Source organism: Magnolia sinica, chromosome 6 (assembly GCF_029962835.1).
Source record: "Magnolia sinica isolate HGM2019 chromosome 6, MsV1, whole genome shotgun sequence".
Classification (NCBI taxonomy): Eukaryota; Viridiplantae; Streptophyta; class Magnoliopsida; order Magnoliales; family Magnoliaceae; genus Magnolia; species Magnolia sinica.
Genome location: NC_080578.1, coordinates 99,440,484 through 99,458,099, shown reverse-complemented (window position 1 = coordinate 99,458,099; position 17,616 = coordinate 99,440,484). Strand labels below are relative to the sequence as shown.

Below are 17,616 nucleotides of genomic sequence, written 5' to 3'. Positions count from 1 at the left end.
ATTCTTTGGATCATGCCCTAAATTTATATCTCCAAATAAATGGACGGTGTGGATACAACTAATACACAATGGTGGGTCGCATGGAACTTGTTACATAACTTTTGAGTCTCCCCCCTCAACTAGTCACTAGCGAATCGGCGTCCGATCGAAAAGGTACTCTTGAACGTCGATTAGCTACTGACAAGTTTAGCAGCAAGACTTGCAGCTGGAGTGACGTCACCAAGTTTTGTGGGACCCATCATAATGTATGTTTTGTATCCACACCGTCCATACATTTGGAGATATCATTTTAGGTGTTGAGTGAAAGAATAAGGTAGATCCAAATGTAAGAACTCTATTTAGTGGGCCTCACTGATCAACGGTCTGGATTGTCATAGATTTAGACCGGATGATTGAGTAGACCAGTGGACCCTACTTCAGGCGATGCACTGCGCAGTCTATCTGCGCAGCTCTGCGTACTAGGGCTGGAATGCTATAGCTGTCTTACACAGACAACAGTTTGAGTTGAATTAGGATACTACAATGTGGAGCGTGGGAGAGAGAGAGTTGTGATGGGTTTCAAACTCTCTCTCTCCACAAACTCTATATTAGAGAGCTGGGTCCCCGATCCTACACCACAGCAGAATTCGAGTCTCATCTATTGTATTGCAGAAAGGGTGTGAAGGAGAGGAAGATCCTAAGCTCTTCAGGAATTATCGGTATTCTGGTATTATTATCCGGCTTCCATGGCGGCGTCACAGCTAGGTAAGCTATCCGACCCCTGATCGCTATGTCCCATGCACAGACAGATCCGTGGGCCTATTCTGCATATAGATTAAGTCCCACAGTTGGTATCAGAGCTATCTGTGCATAGGTACGGATGATCAAATCCAGCTATATTTGATTTGATTAGAAATTTTTTTGAATTCCTGAAACAGATCAACATTAGGGATTTTGAATCCCATATTAGATCAACATTAGGGATTTTTGAATTCCTGAAACAGGATTTCGAATCCCAAATCCAGATTAGGGATTTCAGTTCCAATAGCCCTAAAATCTGAGATTTTAGATTTGAACCCCAATTACAGAATCCAGAGTTAGGGATTTCAAATCCCCAAATCCAGTTGAGAAATTAGGGATTTCGATTTCGGCCCCCAAGTCAGAAAATTAGGGTTTTCAATTTCCAGATCCCCAAATATATATTCGGATTAGGGATTTGGATTCGAAACCCTAAATACAGAAATCTAGATTTGGGATTTTTTCAATTAGGGATTTCCATTCCCGAATTCCCATTATCCCAAAACCTCTCACCGTGATCTGTTGGACCGGTGGCCATTGTCGAACCTCGTTCATTTGGACGATGGTGATGAGTCTCCACCTTTTTCCTTCCTCTATCCGGAGAAATCACCAGCGCCTCGAGCTTTTGCGTTCGTCTATGGCAGCCGATGCACCTGCTGCAGCCACTGCTTTTGTTGATGTTTATAGAGATGAAAGAAACCCAATCTCTTCTCATTGCATGAGGCAGACACCGAGAACAGCTGAGACTTCGTCTCTCTTCCTCCCTCTTTCTAGACGCTGCTTCCATTGGGGATTTTTCTCTCCCTCTTTTAGACGTTGTTGCATTAGGTTGTAAACAACCTGGTTTCTCACGGTTCCAACATCCGAACGATGGCAGAGAGAGAGAGAGAGAGAGAGAGAGAGAGAAATCGGGATTTGAGATTTTTTCTCTCAGCTCGGGCGCTGGATGTTTTAATCCATCAGGTCAGCGGACCTGATTGATGACTTTTGGACCCGCTATCGACCATCGATTAATAATGGTGGGCCCTGGCCTATTATATGAGCCCATTGATCTAAGTTTTTAGACCGTTGGATTTATTTCCACACTTAATCCTTGATCTGGGCACTGTATTTGTTCCATCATGAGCATATAGTCTTACTCATTCAGGAGGATATGGACCATCTAATTACTTTGATCGTGAATTTTCATACATATTAAGACTTTGAACTTAATTGTTCAACTTATGAACAACCATTCATGGATCTACCCGTCAAGTTACATAGTCCATTCTATCTGTCTATCATGAGAATGACAGGAGTTGGATTTAGTTATGTTCATTTGAACGAATACAGATCAAATAAGAGTTCTGATTCGGCCCTATTATAGGCCCATCACCCATCCTTAAGAGTTGATATAGGCCATTAGAATATATAGTATGAAACCTATCCGCGTGTATCACTTTAAAGTTCATATATTTTTCAATGATCAATATCAACCATCTTGTGGGCCGCATCGGACTAATTAAGATATAATCCATAGAGAGGCAGGATTATAATAGCAATCCTAAAGTCTATATTTGTAGTTTTGGATTCGGTTGTGTTAGCCACCATAGTGACCTCAATCGATGAAAACTTTACAAGTACATACTTATAACATTGGGATAATGAGGATTGCATACAGTTGCGTTCACTTTTTCATGCGTACGATAACGAAAACAAAGACGATTATCGTTTGGCAGTCAAGTGAACGAGTGAAGTAAATGGTGCTGGTAATATAAAGCTGAAAGACTCATCTCACCCACAGGTGTTGAGTGTCTCAGATTTACATGACTTACATCACTTAGCTTCATGTTCAGGAGAATCAGTAACATATTGTTATTCCCTCCCACAGGAGGAATGATAATGATGTAACAGATTCTTACCAGGATGAGATGGTTGGGCCCATCGTCATCCTGGATGATTCAGTTGATGCCTCCCTTAGCAACTGAATTGATTAACTTTGCCTGATAATTGTTTACATTCACTAAATTGCTTTGTGAAATTATGAACTAATGTGAGTATAAATGTATCTCTTTTATTTCAGTCTTAATTCCAACTAACCAAAATCAAGTCCATGCCCTTAATGGATCTAATTACACTCAATAGAAGAATGCCATTGAAGTTGTACTGGGCTGTCTTCAATTAGATCTTACCCTGATAACACCAGAACCGCCAAAGCCATCTGATAATGCCACTAAAGCTGAATATAATCGATGGGTTGCATGGTTTAGATCAAATGATACATGCCTGAAAGTCATTAAGTATTCAATTTCTGAATTGATGAATGGTGCCATGCCTGAAACAGATAAGGTCAAAGTTTTCCTGACTGAAATGGGAAAATGATTCAAAAAATCTGATAAATCTGAAGTGGGCATTCTTCTGAATAAATTGACTCGCTCGTCCTACGATGGAAAAGGCAACATCCGTAAATACATTGTAGAGCAGATCGAAGTTGTTTCTAAGATCCGTGCTCTAGGGCTTGTACTCACTGATGATCAACTGGTTCATTTGATCATGAACAACTTACCTCTCCAATTCGGCACGCTCCTGGTAAACTATAACACTCTGAAGGACATGTGGACATTGGATGAACTCATCACTCAGTGCGTCCAAGAAGAAGACAGGATCAGACAGATGATAAAAGTTCAAAATGTTAATATGGTGACTTCAGGACAAGGGCATGGGCAAGGGAATAAAGGTAAAAGGAAGAGAAAACAAGGTTCTAATAATGGATTCTCTAGTCCTCCATCTAGAAACCATGAGAATCAATCTGGAAATGGATCTAGATGCAAATGGGTTAAAGGTAAACCGTGCTTCTTTTGCAAAAAGACGGATCATCTAAAGAAAGACTGCGAAGGTTTTAAGGATTAGCTCATAAAGAAAGGTAATCATTCTGTTCTTGTCTATTTTGAATCTAATTTGACCGATGTGTCAACAGATTCCTGGTGGATAGATTCAGGAACTACTATTCACATATGCACTTCTATGCAGGAATTACTACAAGCCAGGCCACCAACTGATGCGGAGCGCTCAATATAAGTAGGCAATGGTGTCAAAGTTTACGTGGAGATAATAGGAGTCTATAGGCTTAAGTTGAAGTCTGGTCATTTTTTGAATTTAGTAAATACATTTTGTGTGCTGTCTATAAGGCACAATTTAGTTTCAATTTCCTGTTTGGACAAGTTGGGATATTCGTTCCACTTTGAAAATAAACGTTTTAGTATTTCTTTAATTCGATTAAAGTTGGAACCGGCTCTTTAGTAAACAACTTATACCAGTTAGACTTGATTGCCTCTCACGTCTATAATATTAATACCTTGCATAGAAATGTAGTGGGATCCAAGCGAAGACTAGACTATGAGAATTCCTCCATATTGTGGCACAGGCGGCTATGCCATATATCTCGTGAGAGATTAAACAGGCTTGTGCGAGAAGGAATTTTACATTCTCTAGACTTCTCTGACTATAAAGTATGCATTGATTGCATAAAAGGAAAACAGACTAGAACGAGCAAGAAAGGTGCAACCAGGAGTGTAGATCTATTAGAAGTTATACATAAAAATATCTGTGGACTATTCCCTATAGCCTCATGGAGTGGCCAAAAATATTTCATTACCTTTATAGATGACTACTCTCGCTTTGGGTACCTATAACTTATCAGTGAGAAATCAGATGCCCTAGATGCTTTTAAAATCTATAAGGCCGAGGTTGAAAATCAACTCGATAAGAGAATTAAAGTTGTCAGATCTGACCGTGGTGGTGAATACTATGGCAGATATGACGAATCAGGACGCAATCTAGGGCCATTCGCTACATACCTGCAGGATTGTGGCATTGTTGCTCAGTACACTATACTTGGTACTCCAGAACAGAATGGAGTTGCTGAGAGACGTAATCGCACCCTTATGGATATGGTGCGAAATATGGTCAGCAATTCAACATTGCCAGAATCTCTGTGGGGTGATGCAATCAAAACTGCAATTCATATATTAAACAGGGTTCCCAGCAAAGCAGTAAGCAAAACTCCTTTTGAGTTGTGGAATGAGAGAAAATCAAGTCTCCGATATCTACATGTTTAGGGTTGTTCTGCTGAGGCCAAAATTTATAACCTGCATGAAAAGAAGCTTGATCCTAGAACCATAAGTTGTTTCTTCATTAGATACCCAGAAAGATCAAAAGGCTATCGATTCTACTGTCCTTCCCACTCTATCAGGATTGTTAAGACTGGGAATGTCAGATTCATTGAGGACACTGAAAACAGTGGGAGCACGAACATAAGAAATTTTGTATTTGAGGAACAAAGGATTGTAACTCCTGTCATAGTCAATCCAGATCATGTGGACATTAATGATGCAGTCGATTCTGCAGTCACTGCAGAGCACCACGTAGAACCTCATATACAAACCACTGATGAGGAAAATCAAGATCAGACCCAACAAGTTGAACCATTAAGAAGATCTGAAAGAGAAAGAAGGCCTGTAAATCGAGATGATTACATCGTATACTTACAAGAACACGACTTTGACATAGAGGTGGAAAAGGATCTTGAATCCTTTACACAAGTTAAACAAAGTGTTGATCTTTCTCGTTGGTTTAATGTCATGAAAGATGAGTTAAAATCCATGCAGGACAATAAAGTATGGGATCTTGTAGAGTTATCTACTGGAATAAGGCCGATTGGTTGTAAATGGATATTTAAAACCAAACGGGACTCCAAAGGTAATGTCGAACGATATAAAGTCAGATTTGTTGCCAAGGGTTTTAAACAACGTGAGGGCATTGACTTTAAGGAGACTTTCTCACCAGTATCCAAGAAAGACTTATTTAGGATCATAATGGCTCTTGTAGCTTATATAGATTCAGAGTTACATCAGATGGATGTAAAGACTGTATTTCTCACTGGGGATTTGAATGAGAATGTGTACATGTTGCAGCCAGAAGGTTTTGTAGCTATTGGCTCAGAACATTTGGTTTGCAAACTTAAGAAGTCCATCTATGGGTTGAAACAGGCATCGTGACAGTAGTACCTTAAGTTTCATGAAGTAATTTCTTCATATGGCTTTGTGGAAAATACTGCAGATAAATGCATCTACATTAAAACCAGTGGGAGTAAGTTTGTTATTATGATTTTGTATGTTGATGACATTCTGTTAGCTAGCAGTGATACCAGAATGTTGAGCGATACCAAGAAATTCTTATTTCAAAGGTTTGAAATGAAAGACCTTGGTGAAGCTTCTTACGTCATCGGCATTGAGATTCGCCATGACAGAACACTTGGACTGCTCAGCTTGTCACAGAGGGCCTATATTACTAGGGTACTCGAAAGGTATGGCATGCAAAATTGTGCTTCTGGAAAGTCGTCCATTGTGAAGGGCGACAAATTTAGTTTATTTCAGTTTCCAAAGAATGATTTAGAAAAGAATTGAATAAAAGAATTTTCGTACGCATCAGTAGTAGGGAGCATCATGCATGCTCAAGTATGTACGCGACTGAACATTGCCTTTGTCACTGGAATGTTGGGAAGATATCTATCTAATCCAGGAATGCAACATTGGATAACTATAAAGAAAGTATTACAGTATCTTCAGAGAATGAAAGACTTTAGACTCACATACAAAAGGTCTAATCAGTTGGAGTTGATCGGATATTCAGATGCAGACTTCGCAGGCTGCGTTGATACTAAGAAATTTACTTCAGGATACATCTTCATGATGGTGGGAGGAGCTGTGTCGTGGAAAAGCGTGAAACAGTCTACCACAGCTTCATCCACTATGGAAGCTGAATTTATTGCCTACCATGAGGCACCTAATCAGGCACTATGGTTACAGAGTTTCTTCTCAGGTTCGCGGGTACTGGAGCATATCCCGAAACCATTGAGAATATTTTGCGATAATTCGGCTCTTATTTCCTTCTCTAGTAATAACAAGCATTCGTCAAGGTCGAGGCATATCGGCATCAAGTATCTTGTTGTAAAGGAAAGGGTTCAGAATCATCAAGTATCCGTGGAATTCATCGGCACTAAGCAGATGATTGCAGATCCGCTCATTAAAGGGCTCCCTATCACGCCATTTCAGGAGCATGTAACATCCATGGGAGTCATTGATCCCACAGGTGTTTTCAGTTAGTGGGAGTTCAGCGTACTTTGATTTTCACAGACACTTAGAGATCTCGTTTTATACAGTTTGTTTGGATGATTTTGATATAAAGATTCATTTCTGTTTCTCTATATATATGCGCAAATTTTGAGTAAGTAGAACTACAGTCGTGTCTCATTGGAGACATGTAAAAGCTTCAGGACCTTTTAAGGATAGGCACATAACACACACTAAAGTGTGTAATCCTTATACCACATTTCTTAGTTCGTGATCTATGTCGTTAAGATTGAAAGTATTTGTGATCGCGGTTAGACTTACTTCGCCTAAATTAAATGTTGTGATGACTACCGCGTTTCGATACTGACTGTCTTAATGGACCAGATTGAATAGCATTACTCATACTGTTTAACTTTTTCCATTGGTTAACCATTTGGATATTTTCTTAAAAGATTAAAACTTGTTTTCAAAATAATTCTATATGACTATCATTGATGTTGCTCAATGAGGCCTAAGTGGGAGAATGTAAGAACTCTATTTAGTAGGCCTCATTGATCAACGATCTGGATTGCCATACAGTTGGACTGGATGATTGAGTAGACTAGTGGGCCCCACTTCAGGTGATGCGCTGCGCAGTCTATCTGCGTAGCTCTGCGTACTAGGGCTGGAATGCTATAGCTGTCTTACGCAGACAGCAGTTTGAGTTGAACTAGGATACTACAATGTGGAGCGTGGGAGAGAGAGAGTTGTGATGGGTTTCAAACACTCTCTCCACAAACTTTATATTAGAGACCTGGGTCCCCGATCCTACACCACAGTAGAATTCGAGTCCCATCTATTGTATTGCGGAAAGGGTGTGAAGGAGAGGAAGATCCTAAGCTCTTCAGGAATTATCGGTATTCTGGTATTATTATCCGGCTTCCATGGCGGCGTCACAGCTAGGTAAGCTATCCGACCCCTGATCGCTATGTCCCATACACAGACAGATCCGTAGGCCTATTCCGCATATAGATTAAGTCCCACACCAAAGTCATAGTGGATCCCACCACATAAAACAGTGGGGAGAGTGATGCCCACTGTAAACTTTCTCACGGCCCACCATGATGTTTATTTGAAATTCACCCGTTAAGAAGTTAAAAAATACATTAAAGAAGGGAAAACATAAATATAAGCTTGATCCAAAGCTTTTGTGGACTTTAGAAGTTTTTAATTGTGGGCGTCACCCTCCTTGTTATTTTCTGTGGTGGGGTTCATTAGAGCATTGGATTTGACTCATTTTTTTACTCTTGTCTTAAAATGATCTCTCCAAATGGATGGACGGCGTGGATTCAAAACATATATCATGGTGGGCCCCACAGAACTTGGTGGCATCACTCCAGTAGCAACTAATGTGCATCCGGGACGCAGATTGCGTCTTGCTCTGCAGAGACCTCTTTGATGTAAGTATTTTATCCACGCCGTTTATCTTTTTCCTCATATCATTTTAAGCACTATCCAAAAAACTAGGCAGGGAAAAGGCTTAAATGGACCACAAATTGGGGATTGAATGTCCACCATTAAAAGCTTCTTGGGTGCTAGAGAAGTTTCGGATGAAGCTGATATTTGGTTTTTCACTTCATCCATGTCTATATGACCTTATGAATAGGTTGTATGGTAAAAACAAACCGTGGTTGCATTAGAAAGGTTTCAACGGTGAGTGTCATTATCACTGCAGCTTCCTTTGATGTGGTTCATTGGAGCTGTGAACCTACTTAATGTCTTGGACCATACCTTAAAGTGATATGATAAAAACAATTAACGGCGTGGATAAAACATTTACATCATGATGGCCCCCATAATGCCCTGCTCGGACGGATTACCGTCCGGGCGGGGGTAGGACGCAATCCGCGTCTTGCGCGTTCGAAACCGTAGCGGACGGGACTTGCGAAAGCCTTCCGCAGAGGGAACGTCCCTGCACAAGGAAGCGGATTGCGTACTGAGTAACTCAGTACGCTAGTAAACTCTGTGGGGTTCACCATGATCTATGTATTTTATCCACTCCGTCCATCCATTTTATCTGATAATTTTATACATGGGACCAAAAATTAAGAATATCCAAGCTCAAATGCACCACACTACATGAAACAATATAAATTGCACATACACCGTTGAAAAATTCTTGAGTGTCAAAGATTTTTGGGATTAAGCTCATATTTGTTTTTCCCCTTCATCCATGTCTTTGTGATCTTATTAACAGGTTGGATGACAAATAGACATCACTGTGGAGCCTAAAAAGGTTTCAACGATGTAAATCATTGTTCCACTGTTTCCTGCAGTATGATCCACTTGAGAGTTTGGATATGCTTCAACTTTGGGCTCAACCCATTAAATGAGCTGAAAAAACGTATGGACGGTGTTGATAAACCACTTATTTTCACGGTGGGCCCAACTGAGTTTAAAAAATTGGGGAAGAAATACCTACCGTTGAAACTTTCCTGTGCTCCACCTTAATGGTTATATGCCATCCAAATAGTTTATAAGGCCATTAACATAGGGGTGAAGTGAAAATACAGAAAATTTAACTTGAAACAGAGCTTATATGTTCATAAGAATGTCTCAACGGTTCTCACTGAATCCCTCCTGTTTCCTCTCGTGTGGCCCACTTGAGTCCTGGATCCACCTAATTTTGTCCTAAAATTAGCTTGCAAAACGGATGAACGGAGTATATTTCCCAAAAACATGGTGGTGGGCCCACTCTACATCCTTGCGCGGGATCTTCCTGCGAAAGGCTTTCGCTGGAAATCCGCGTCCTAGTGGACGCAAACACCTGTCCGCCCAAATACTTTAGTTCGATTCTTTCGATACACAAGGCAAAATTCCGGCTGATTAGTCGTTCCCTGAAAGAAGGTTAATTTGCTGCTGTATTTTCAAGATCATTGGAGGTCAAACGAAGGAGAAAATCAAATTTCCCCTTTTCACATTCGTGCGGCTTTGAGGCTAAAAAATATAGTTTTTTTTTTTTTTTTTTTGATTGAATCTTTCTCAAGCTTATAAAGGTATGTTCTTCTTCTTCTTTTTGGATAAAGTTTATTGTTTCTTTTTGTGTGTGTATATATATATATATATATATATATATATATATATATATATATATATATATCATTTTAGGATGCCTGTTACTATGCAATGTTGTAGTATAGGGGTTGCTATGTAATTTTGTATTTTGTACTTAATACTCTTAAACTGTTGGATTTTTATCTCTTTTCATATTTGTGACTTGTCGTTTCATGTATAAACTATTAATTAAAAGTGGTTGGCTTAGAAAGTTGTACATGTGATAATGATTTGATTTGGGTTATATATGTGGTGGATTGGTTTTTGATAAATTATAATTAATAGCTGTTTCGAACATGCTTATAAATTTATTTTTTATTTTTAAAGAATAATATAAATTTTTAGGCATATTTTCTTCTTCTTTTTTTTTTTTTTTTTTGGTTTTTTCTTCTTATTATTTAATCCTATTTTAAAATTTAAAATTTTGAAGTATTGTGTAACTTATGTTACGTGCTTGAACGCTACACAGCATGCTATTGCTATTTAAAACACGGCAAAGAGCTAAGGGAAGTATCCTCCACTTGAGCCTTTCATAAGATGTAAAAAGATCCTTGTTCCAACTAAGGAATGTTTCCCTGAGGCCCGCCCTCATTATCCACTTGATGCTGATCAACTAATAAAAAAAATTTACTCCACAGGGCTGTGTAATGTGGAGCTACAATTTATAAATTAAATGGATGATTTCTTTGATCCCATGAGCTACAATGCCCTTTTTGGTATGTTGTATGATTGCATTGATCCTGTGAGCTACAATTTATAAATTAAATGGATGGAAAAGAAAAATGCAGAAATTATTCTGACAATGTGACCAATTTGAGTGGGCTTGGCTTACTTCTTTTGAAGTAGTATCTACATGTTGGGCTCAACCTAATGGATAGTTTGGATCCCACACATGTTGAGGTGCATATGTGCTTTCTTGTACATGCATGTGGGTTTATCAATCCTCATATTATTGAGTTAAATTTCTATGATACTTAGCCAACATTTAAAAAAAAATTGGCGCTTTCTTTAACTGTACGCATGTCATAGTTACACAGAAATTTTGATGACTAAATTGCTGAGCAAATTATTGATGAACAAACTAGAAATTTTCATTTTGAGTGTTTATCATGCGTTTTCGAGTAACCAAAGTTTTTCCAGCAGACTTGCCTCAACAAACTTTCGAGTTTCTAAACTATGTTTCCACCATGTAGATACCTTTGGCTAAATGGTGAGCAAGTCAATCTATGGACAAAAATACTCTTGGGCTGAAATATTAGAACCATTAGCCAAATATGTGCATGGCACTTTCTGACCGTCAATGCAAATATATTACATGTTATGAAAATAAACTATTTAATTTGGGATACTTTTGGGGCACAACCTGTCTGCACTTCATTCCAACAGATCAACAACTGGCATCATTGAATCATGATGTGCCCTACTTGAAATAACAAAAATGCGAGGATATAATATTATAATGCCATTCCCTCAGGCTTCGGGAGTTAGTATATTAAGTGCTAGTGCTTGCATTATAGTGATGGGTGTGAGTTGTGAAGGCTAGAATACTTCCCAAATTGCTGTAGGATACTTCAAAACTTTAGTTCTTCAGTCAAGATCCTTTTCGATGACCCATATAGTACAAAAGTCAAACTTTAGTAATCTGCCACTGCTTTGCTGCCGTTGCTGTCATCGTCTTCTCTGAACAGAAAGAAATATATCTAGAAACAAAACCATCAGCCTCCCATGGCTGAATCTAAAATGATTGATGAAGAAGGCCAAAATAGAATTGCACTCTTAGTCTCCCTTCCTCCTTAAAGAGCATCTCTCTTTCAGCCTTGTGCGCTCTCCAGATGGCTGAGATAATACCGCTGACATTTCCTATAGACCATAACAGTTTGCAAATGGCTGAAAACGGTTTTAATATTAAACTTGTTAGAGGATTAAACATATTGTTATCATTTGAGAAAACAAACAGTTATAACATTGAACCTGCTAGGGGATTAAACATATTGATATCATTTGAGAATATCTTTGAGAGGAGAGAAAACAAATGGAACATTGAAACCCTCATAACACTTTGAAACCTTAGAATGAGCAGCCATGCTATTATAATCAATGGGCAGCAAACAATCTAACTCAACATACAGGCGTGCTATGTGAACTGTTGGGTCAAGGATAATTTGGGAATGATTGAAATCATTTGTATTATGGGCTTGAATGTGAATACATAATATCCTCAAAATTCAAGATTGTAACATCCTTTCAATGGCTTAGAAAACGATGGTTAAAGGGGATGGTTTGCATTCAAATGCAAAGAGTCAAAGACTAAAGGATAGATGGTTTAAGGAAGGTGATGGTAACATTGCATATTTTCACAGGATGGCAAATGCAAGGAGGCTGTCTAATTTCATCCCACCCATCAAGTCTTTTTTTTTTTGCTACGCGTTTTTGTTAACTATTGTGTTCCCCAACAGATCTGTGCTAGAACATATTCAAGTCAATGCTATCTCCAAAGAGCAAGCTGACCAATTGGAAATATGTTCCCAGTACCCCTCCTCGAAGATGCAGATTGCTTGAGGAATTTTAGGCCTATTAGCCTCCTCAACAGTCTGTATAAAATTATTGCCAAGGTTCTTAGCCAGAGGTTCAGAGCCGTTCTTCCCAAAATCATCTCACCTTATCAAAGTGCTTTTGTTTCTGGTAGGCAGATTATTGACAATGTTCTGATCACCCATGAGTGTGTGGATTCATGCTTTCATATTAGCAATTGGGGGTTGGTGAGTAAGCGAAACCTCGAAAAAGCTTATGATCAGGTTAACTGGGATTTTCCTGAATATCTGCTGGGGTAGATGGGTGTTGGGGACAAGTGGCAAAGCTGGATTCGTTGTTCTGTTGCCTCGTTGTCCTTCTCTGTACTGATCAATTGGTCCCTGTTTGGTTTTTTCAAGGCTTCCTGAGGCCTGAGGCAAGGGAATCCCCTTTTGTTTTTGTGATTGTTGCAGAAGGTTTAGTTTCCTGCAAGTGCTTGTGCTGTAGTGTTATGCTTCTATGTTGTAATTTTTCTCCCTTACAATAAATTCAAAGTTATCCTTCAAGGGCTATATTATTTTGCATTAAGTCTACAACGAAGTGGTTTCTTATACTGTCACATAGCTCAATCAGGTGGCCATAATACACCCCATCTCAGAATGTTAAGTGGACCAAACATCAGTCACTCTCTCTTGCTGTTTGATTCGTCACACATGCATAACATTATCCCATTTAAATTATATGATTCTGGAATGTGAGAATGAGCTAAAGTAGGGAGAATAGACTTGTATGGATACATGTACCTTGATCCTTCATCCAAGGTGGGGCCCATCGTATAAATGTTTTAGGTCATTGAAATGGACCCCGTTCAATGGCTGCAAGTCCTGGTGTACCCTATTTCAATACATCATGATGTATTCTTGTCATCCTCTAGAAACAAAATTCTGTTTTTCTAAGCCAACTCTCATTTACGAGGTACTCCCCACGAACAACAATGGCTGTGCCAAAAATGGCTGACTTGTGTGAGCTCTGTGCTGTTGATTAGATGGATCCCACCATGCAGTTTCCTTTTCCAAAAGTCAGATTATTGCATTGATCCCATGAGCTACATGTTTGGAAAAGAAAAATGCAGAAGATGTTCTAACTGACCTATTTAGTGAGCGGATTTCGCTTACTTTTTTTTTTTTTTTTTTTGAACAACTATCTACACGTTGGGACCAGCCTAATGGATAGCTAGGATCTCACACATGTTCTAGATTCTCACGTGTTGAGGTGCATATGTGCTTTCTTGTAAACGCATGTCGGCTTAGCAATCCTCATCTTATTGAGTTAAACTTCTACGATACTTGACCAATGTTTTAAAAAATTGGTGCTCTCTTTAACCATACGCATGTCATAGTTACATAGAAACCCAGACCATCCAAATTGCAGACCCAATTATTGATGTATGTTAGAAAAGTAATACAAATAAGATGTTAGTAGTTGTTTGAATTTCCTCTTGAAATTTAAGATCATCTTTATGAACTTGAGCTAGATTCATATGTTAGTTTTGCACCATTTAGAAAATGACAGTGACTTTTCCAGCTTACAAATGGCATAGTTTTACGGCATCATAAACTATCCAAATTCCTAACCCAACTATGGATGGAGCATAGTAAAAAATATTCCAGTGAGAAGATTATAATAATCAATATGATTTTTGACTTTGAATTTAGACCAATCTTTATTTTTTTGCTCGTTTTCTTTGCCTTCACGTATTTTTTAAATATAATTTTTCTCTAATACATACATACATACATACATACATACATACATACATACATACATATATATATATATATATATATATATATATATATATATATATATATATATATATATATATATATATATATATATATATATATATATATATATATATATATATATAAAATGTCCCATATTTGATGCAGGATAATTAACCACTTGCTCTAAAAGCTCGAACTGATCGAGCATGGCGAATTAATCCCGTTATCTCATAGCCCAGGCCCCAAATCCATGGGTTAGATCCTCGGCTAAACCCTCATCGTGGGCCCGAAATCCATAGGTTCCGCCTCACACAAGCCACCCGCCTCACACAGGTCCCAAATCTATGGGTTATGTGGGCCACCCACCTTGAGTGTGCCCTCGCATCCCACAAGCCACCCCACTTGAGCCCGGTGTGAAAATACCCCCGCATTAATCACCCCCGGCTAGGAGTCTCGAACACGAGACCTACTGCTCTGATACCAATTTGATACAGGACAATTAATCACTCATTTTAAAAGCTCGAGCTTTTAGAGTAAGTGGTTAATTGTCTTGCATCAAATTGGTATTAGAGCATGGGTGATTAATGCGGGGGCATTTTCACACCGGGTTCAAGTGGGGTGGCCTGTGGGATGCAGGGGCACACTCGGGGTGGGTGGCTTGCATAACTAATGGATTTGGGGCCCGTGTGAGGCAGGTGGCTCGTATAGGGCGGAACCCATGGATTTGGGGCCCATGAGAGGGTGGAACCCGTGGATTTGGGGCCTGGGATATGAGATAAAGGGATTAATTCGCCATGCTCTATCAGTTCGAGCTTTTAGAGCAAGTGGTTAATTGTCATATATATATATATATATATATATATATATAGATTTGCTTGATCAGTGTGATTTTGGATATAATTCTCCAACCACAATGGGACTAACAATTTGGATAGCTTTGGTCATTGTATATTGTTATACATTTGAGAGGGATGAGTTTTGAGGGAGGGAGGGAGGTACGTGACTGTCCATTTGCCAACCTAGCACACTAGTGAAAATCCAAGCAATCTGTCCAAGGGTTGAAATATTGTAGATAGTTTAATTGGGTGTATTTTCATCCACATTGAGGCCCATCATATAAAGCCTGGACCTTTGTATAAAAGGTTTGGATGATTGAAACATGGCCCGGATTGAACGTGCAAAGATCTGAACCCAATGACAATATGATTTGGAGGTATTGCAATAATCCACGGCTTTATGTTGGACTGATATTTCACCACTTCTTCAAAAAAATGGCAGCAACTCTTTTGACTGTGCACAAAGCATAGATGTACACCAATTAAGACTTTTCAAAACACTAATTCAACTGTGGATTGAGCATTAAAAAAATCACAAAGAATTGTGTGGATTTACCCTCCAGTCAATTAGTTGGGTACTCTCCTGCTCATTAGATGAGCTGGTAGGGAGTGTAGTGAGTGTAGAGTGTGTGAGTGATCCATGGATCAATCCTTGGCGGTGTAACCTTTCAAAAAAGAAAAAAATTTGTGTGGATTTAAACTTAGAATTTTAGCATTGTGCCAATTTGATGAGTGGTCATGGCTGATTTTTTTTGCAATGCCATCTTCATGGTGTGATCCACCAAATGAATTGTTGGCCATGCTACAAAGTGTGTCATGATCCCAATTGGATTGGTGATGTGCCACTTGTATAACTCTCAAGAATCACTTTGATCCCATCATCAGGCAGGGCATTTTTCATCACTCAAGAGAGCTCTTAAATGTCCTAAAAGATTTCTGCAACTTGGCCTTTTTATTTTACTATAAATAAATGTCTGATTGCCTTCTTACTAAACCCATGAACATGTAAAAACAGATGAGTTGGGCAAACCTTCCAGAAGACATCTTGGGGTTGATACTGAATCATCTGCCATACATCGACCATATCCATGTTGGTGCTGTTTGCGTTTCTTGGCACTCAATGGTAGAGAAGAAGGTGTATTGTCCAGCCCGACAACTTCCATGGCTGATGCTCTTCGGCAACCTAGAGAGTGAATCTTGTTGTTTCTACAGCCTATCCGACAATAAGGTTAGGACGCTCAACCTACCAGAGTTTCGTGGGATGCGGTGCATCGGATCCTCTGATGGGTGGCTGGTAACTCTCAATGAGAGTGGTGACATCAGTTTGTGGAACCCCTTCTCAAGAGCTAAGATCCAACTCCCATCACTCAAGCAGTTTCCGAGTCTGTTGAATTGGAGTCGACGCTCATTCCAGTTTGTGGTTCCAATGGTCAGAGATGAAGACATAGTAGCAGAAAATGCATGGGTTGCCCTTCCACCAAAGTTTCAATATCTTGCCGAAAGAGTACCATTTCCTAAAGATGCATCCGCCGAGTACAAGCAAAAAAATGTGCACGTCTCCCTTATACGTAAGGTGGTCGTGTCAACACAACCTGGTGATTTTGCAGTTATGATCATCCATGGTCACAAGGAGGAACTCTCATTTTGTAGACTTGGAGACAAGTCATGGACTACATTCCCACGACTAGTCCAAAAAGTCCACCGAGACATCATATTTTATAAAGGTAGATTCTATGTAGTGAGTTTTATGGGATTTGTTATAGCTTGGGATGTTTTCAGCACTTCTCCTAGGGCCATGGAAATTCATTTGAGAAAGCCACCCACAAAATATGAAAGGAAGTGCCTAGCAGAGCTTGCAGGGGATTTGTTGCTTGTAATACGGTACTATGACAAGAGTAGGGATGAGTGTGATGCATATGCAAAGCGGATACAAAAAACAACTAGATTTGAAGTCTTCAAGCTCGATCATAGTGGGTCAATGTGGACTAAAATAACAAGCTTAGGTGACCATGCGCTGTTCATTGGTGGTTCTCAAGCAATTTCATGTTCGGCTCGCAGCTTCTCTGACTGCAGAGCGAATTCTATCTATTTTTGTGACGACATGTGGGATGTGTGCGTAGAAGAATCTCCCCCATGGGGACATGATTTGGGTATATTCAACCTAAAAGATGGAAGCATTGATCGATATTATGGTATCGAATCTTGGGTAATTATGCTCCAATCTTTTTGGTTCACACCTAAACCTTTCTAGTATGTATATTTGACAAAGTTTAGGAGTTAAAAAGAGTTATTATATTCGCAGTTGTATTTTGCTACCATATAAAGTTACTCATAATTTATTTTATTCTTTTGAATGGATTTATCATAGTTTGTTTGGTTGTCTGTTTAAAATTTAAATTCATGCCCTGCCTGAATGAATTAATTTGTTGTATTTTACTATATAAGGTGCGAGTGAAAAGGGTCACCTGATGGACGAATAGGATTTCACTTGGGTATTTTACC

At 39.1% G+C, this 17,616-nt stretch overlaps 1 protein-coding gene across 1 annotated transcript; it reads left to right on the top strand.

Annotated features, from left to right (window-relative positions):
- The first annotated feature begins 9,463 nt into the window (after positions 1-9,463).
- On the top strand, positions 9,464-17,492 carry LOC131249241 (putative F-box protein At5g55150). The gene is made up of 2 exons (XM_058249881.1): positions 9,464-9,808; positions 16,130-17,492. The coding sequence occupies exon 2, from the start codon at positions 16,130-16,132 to the stop codon at positions 17,363-17,365; it is 1,236 nt and encodes a 411-aa protein (XP_058105864.1). The 5' UTR covers positions 9,464-9,808; the 3' UTR covers positions 17,366-17,492.
- Positions 17,493-17,616: the final 124 nt, after the last annotated feature.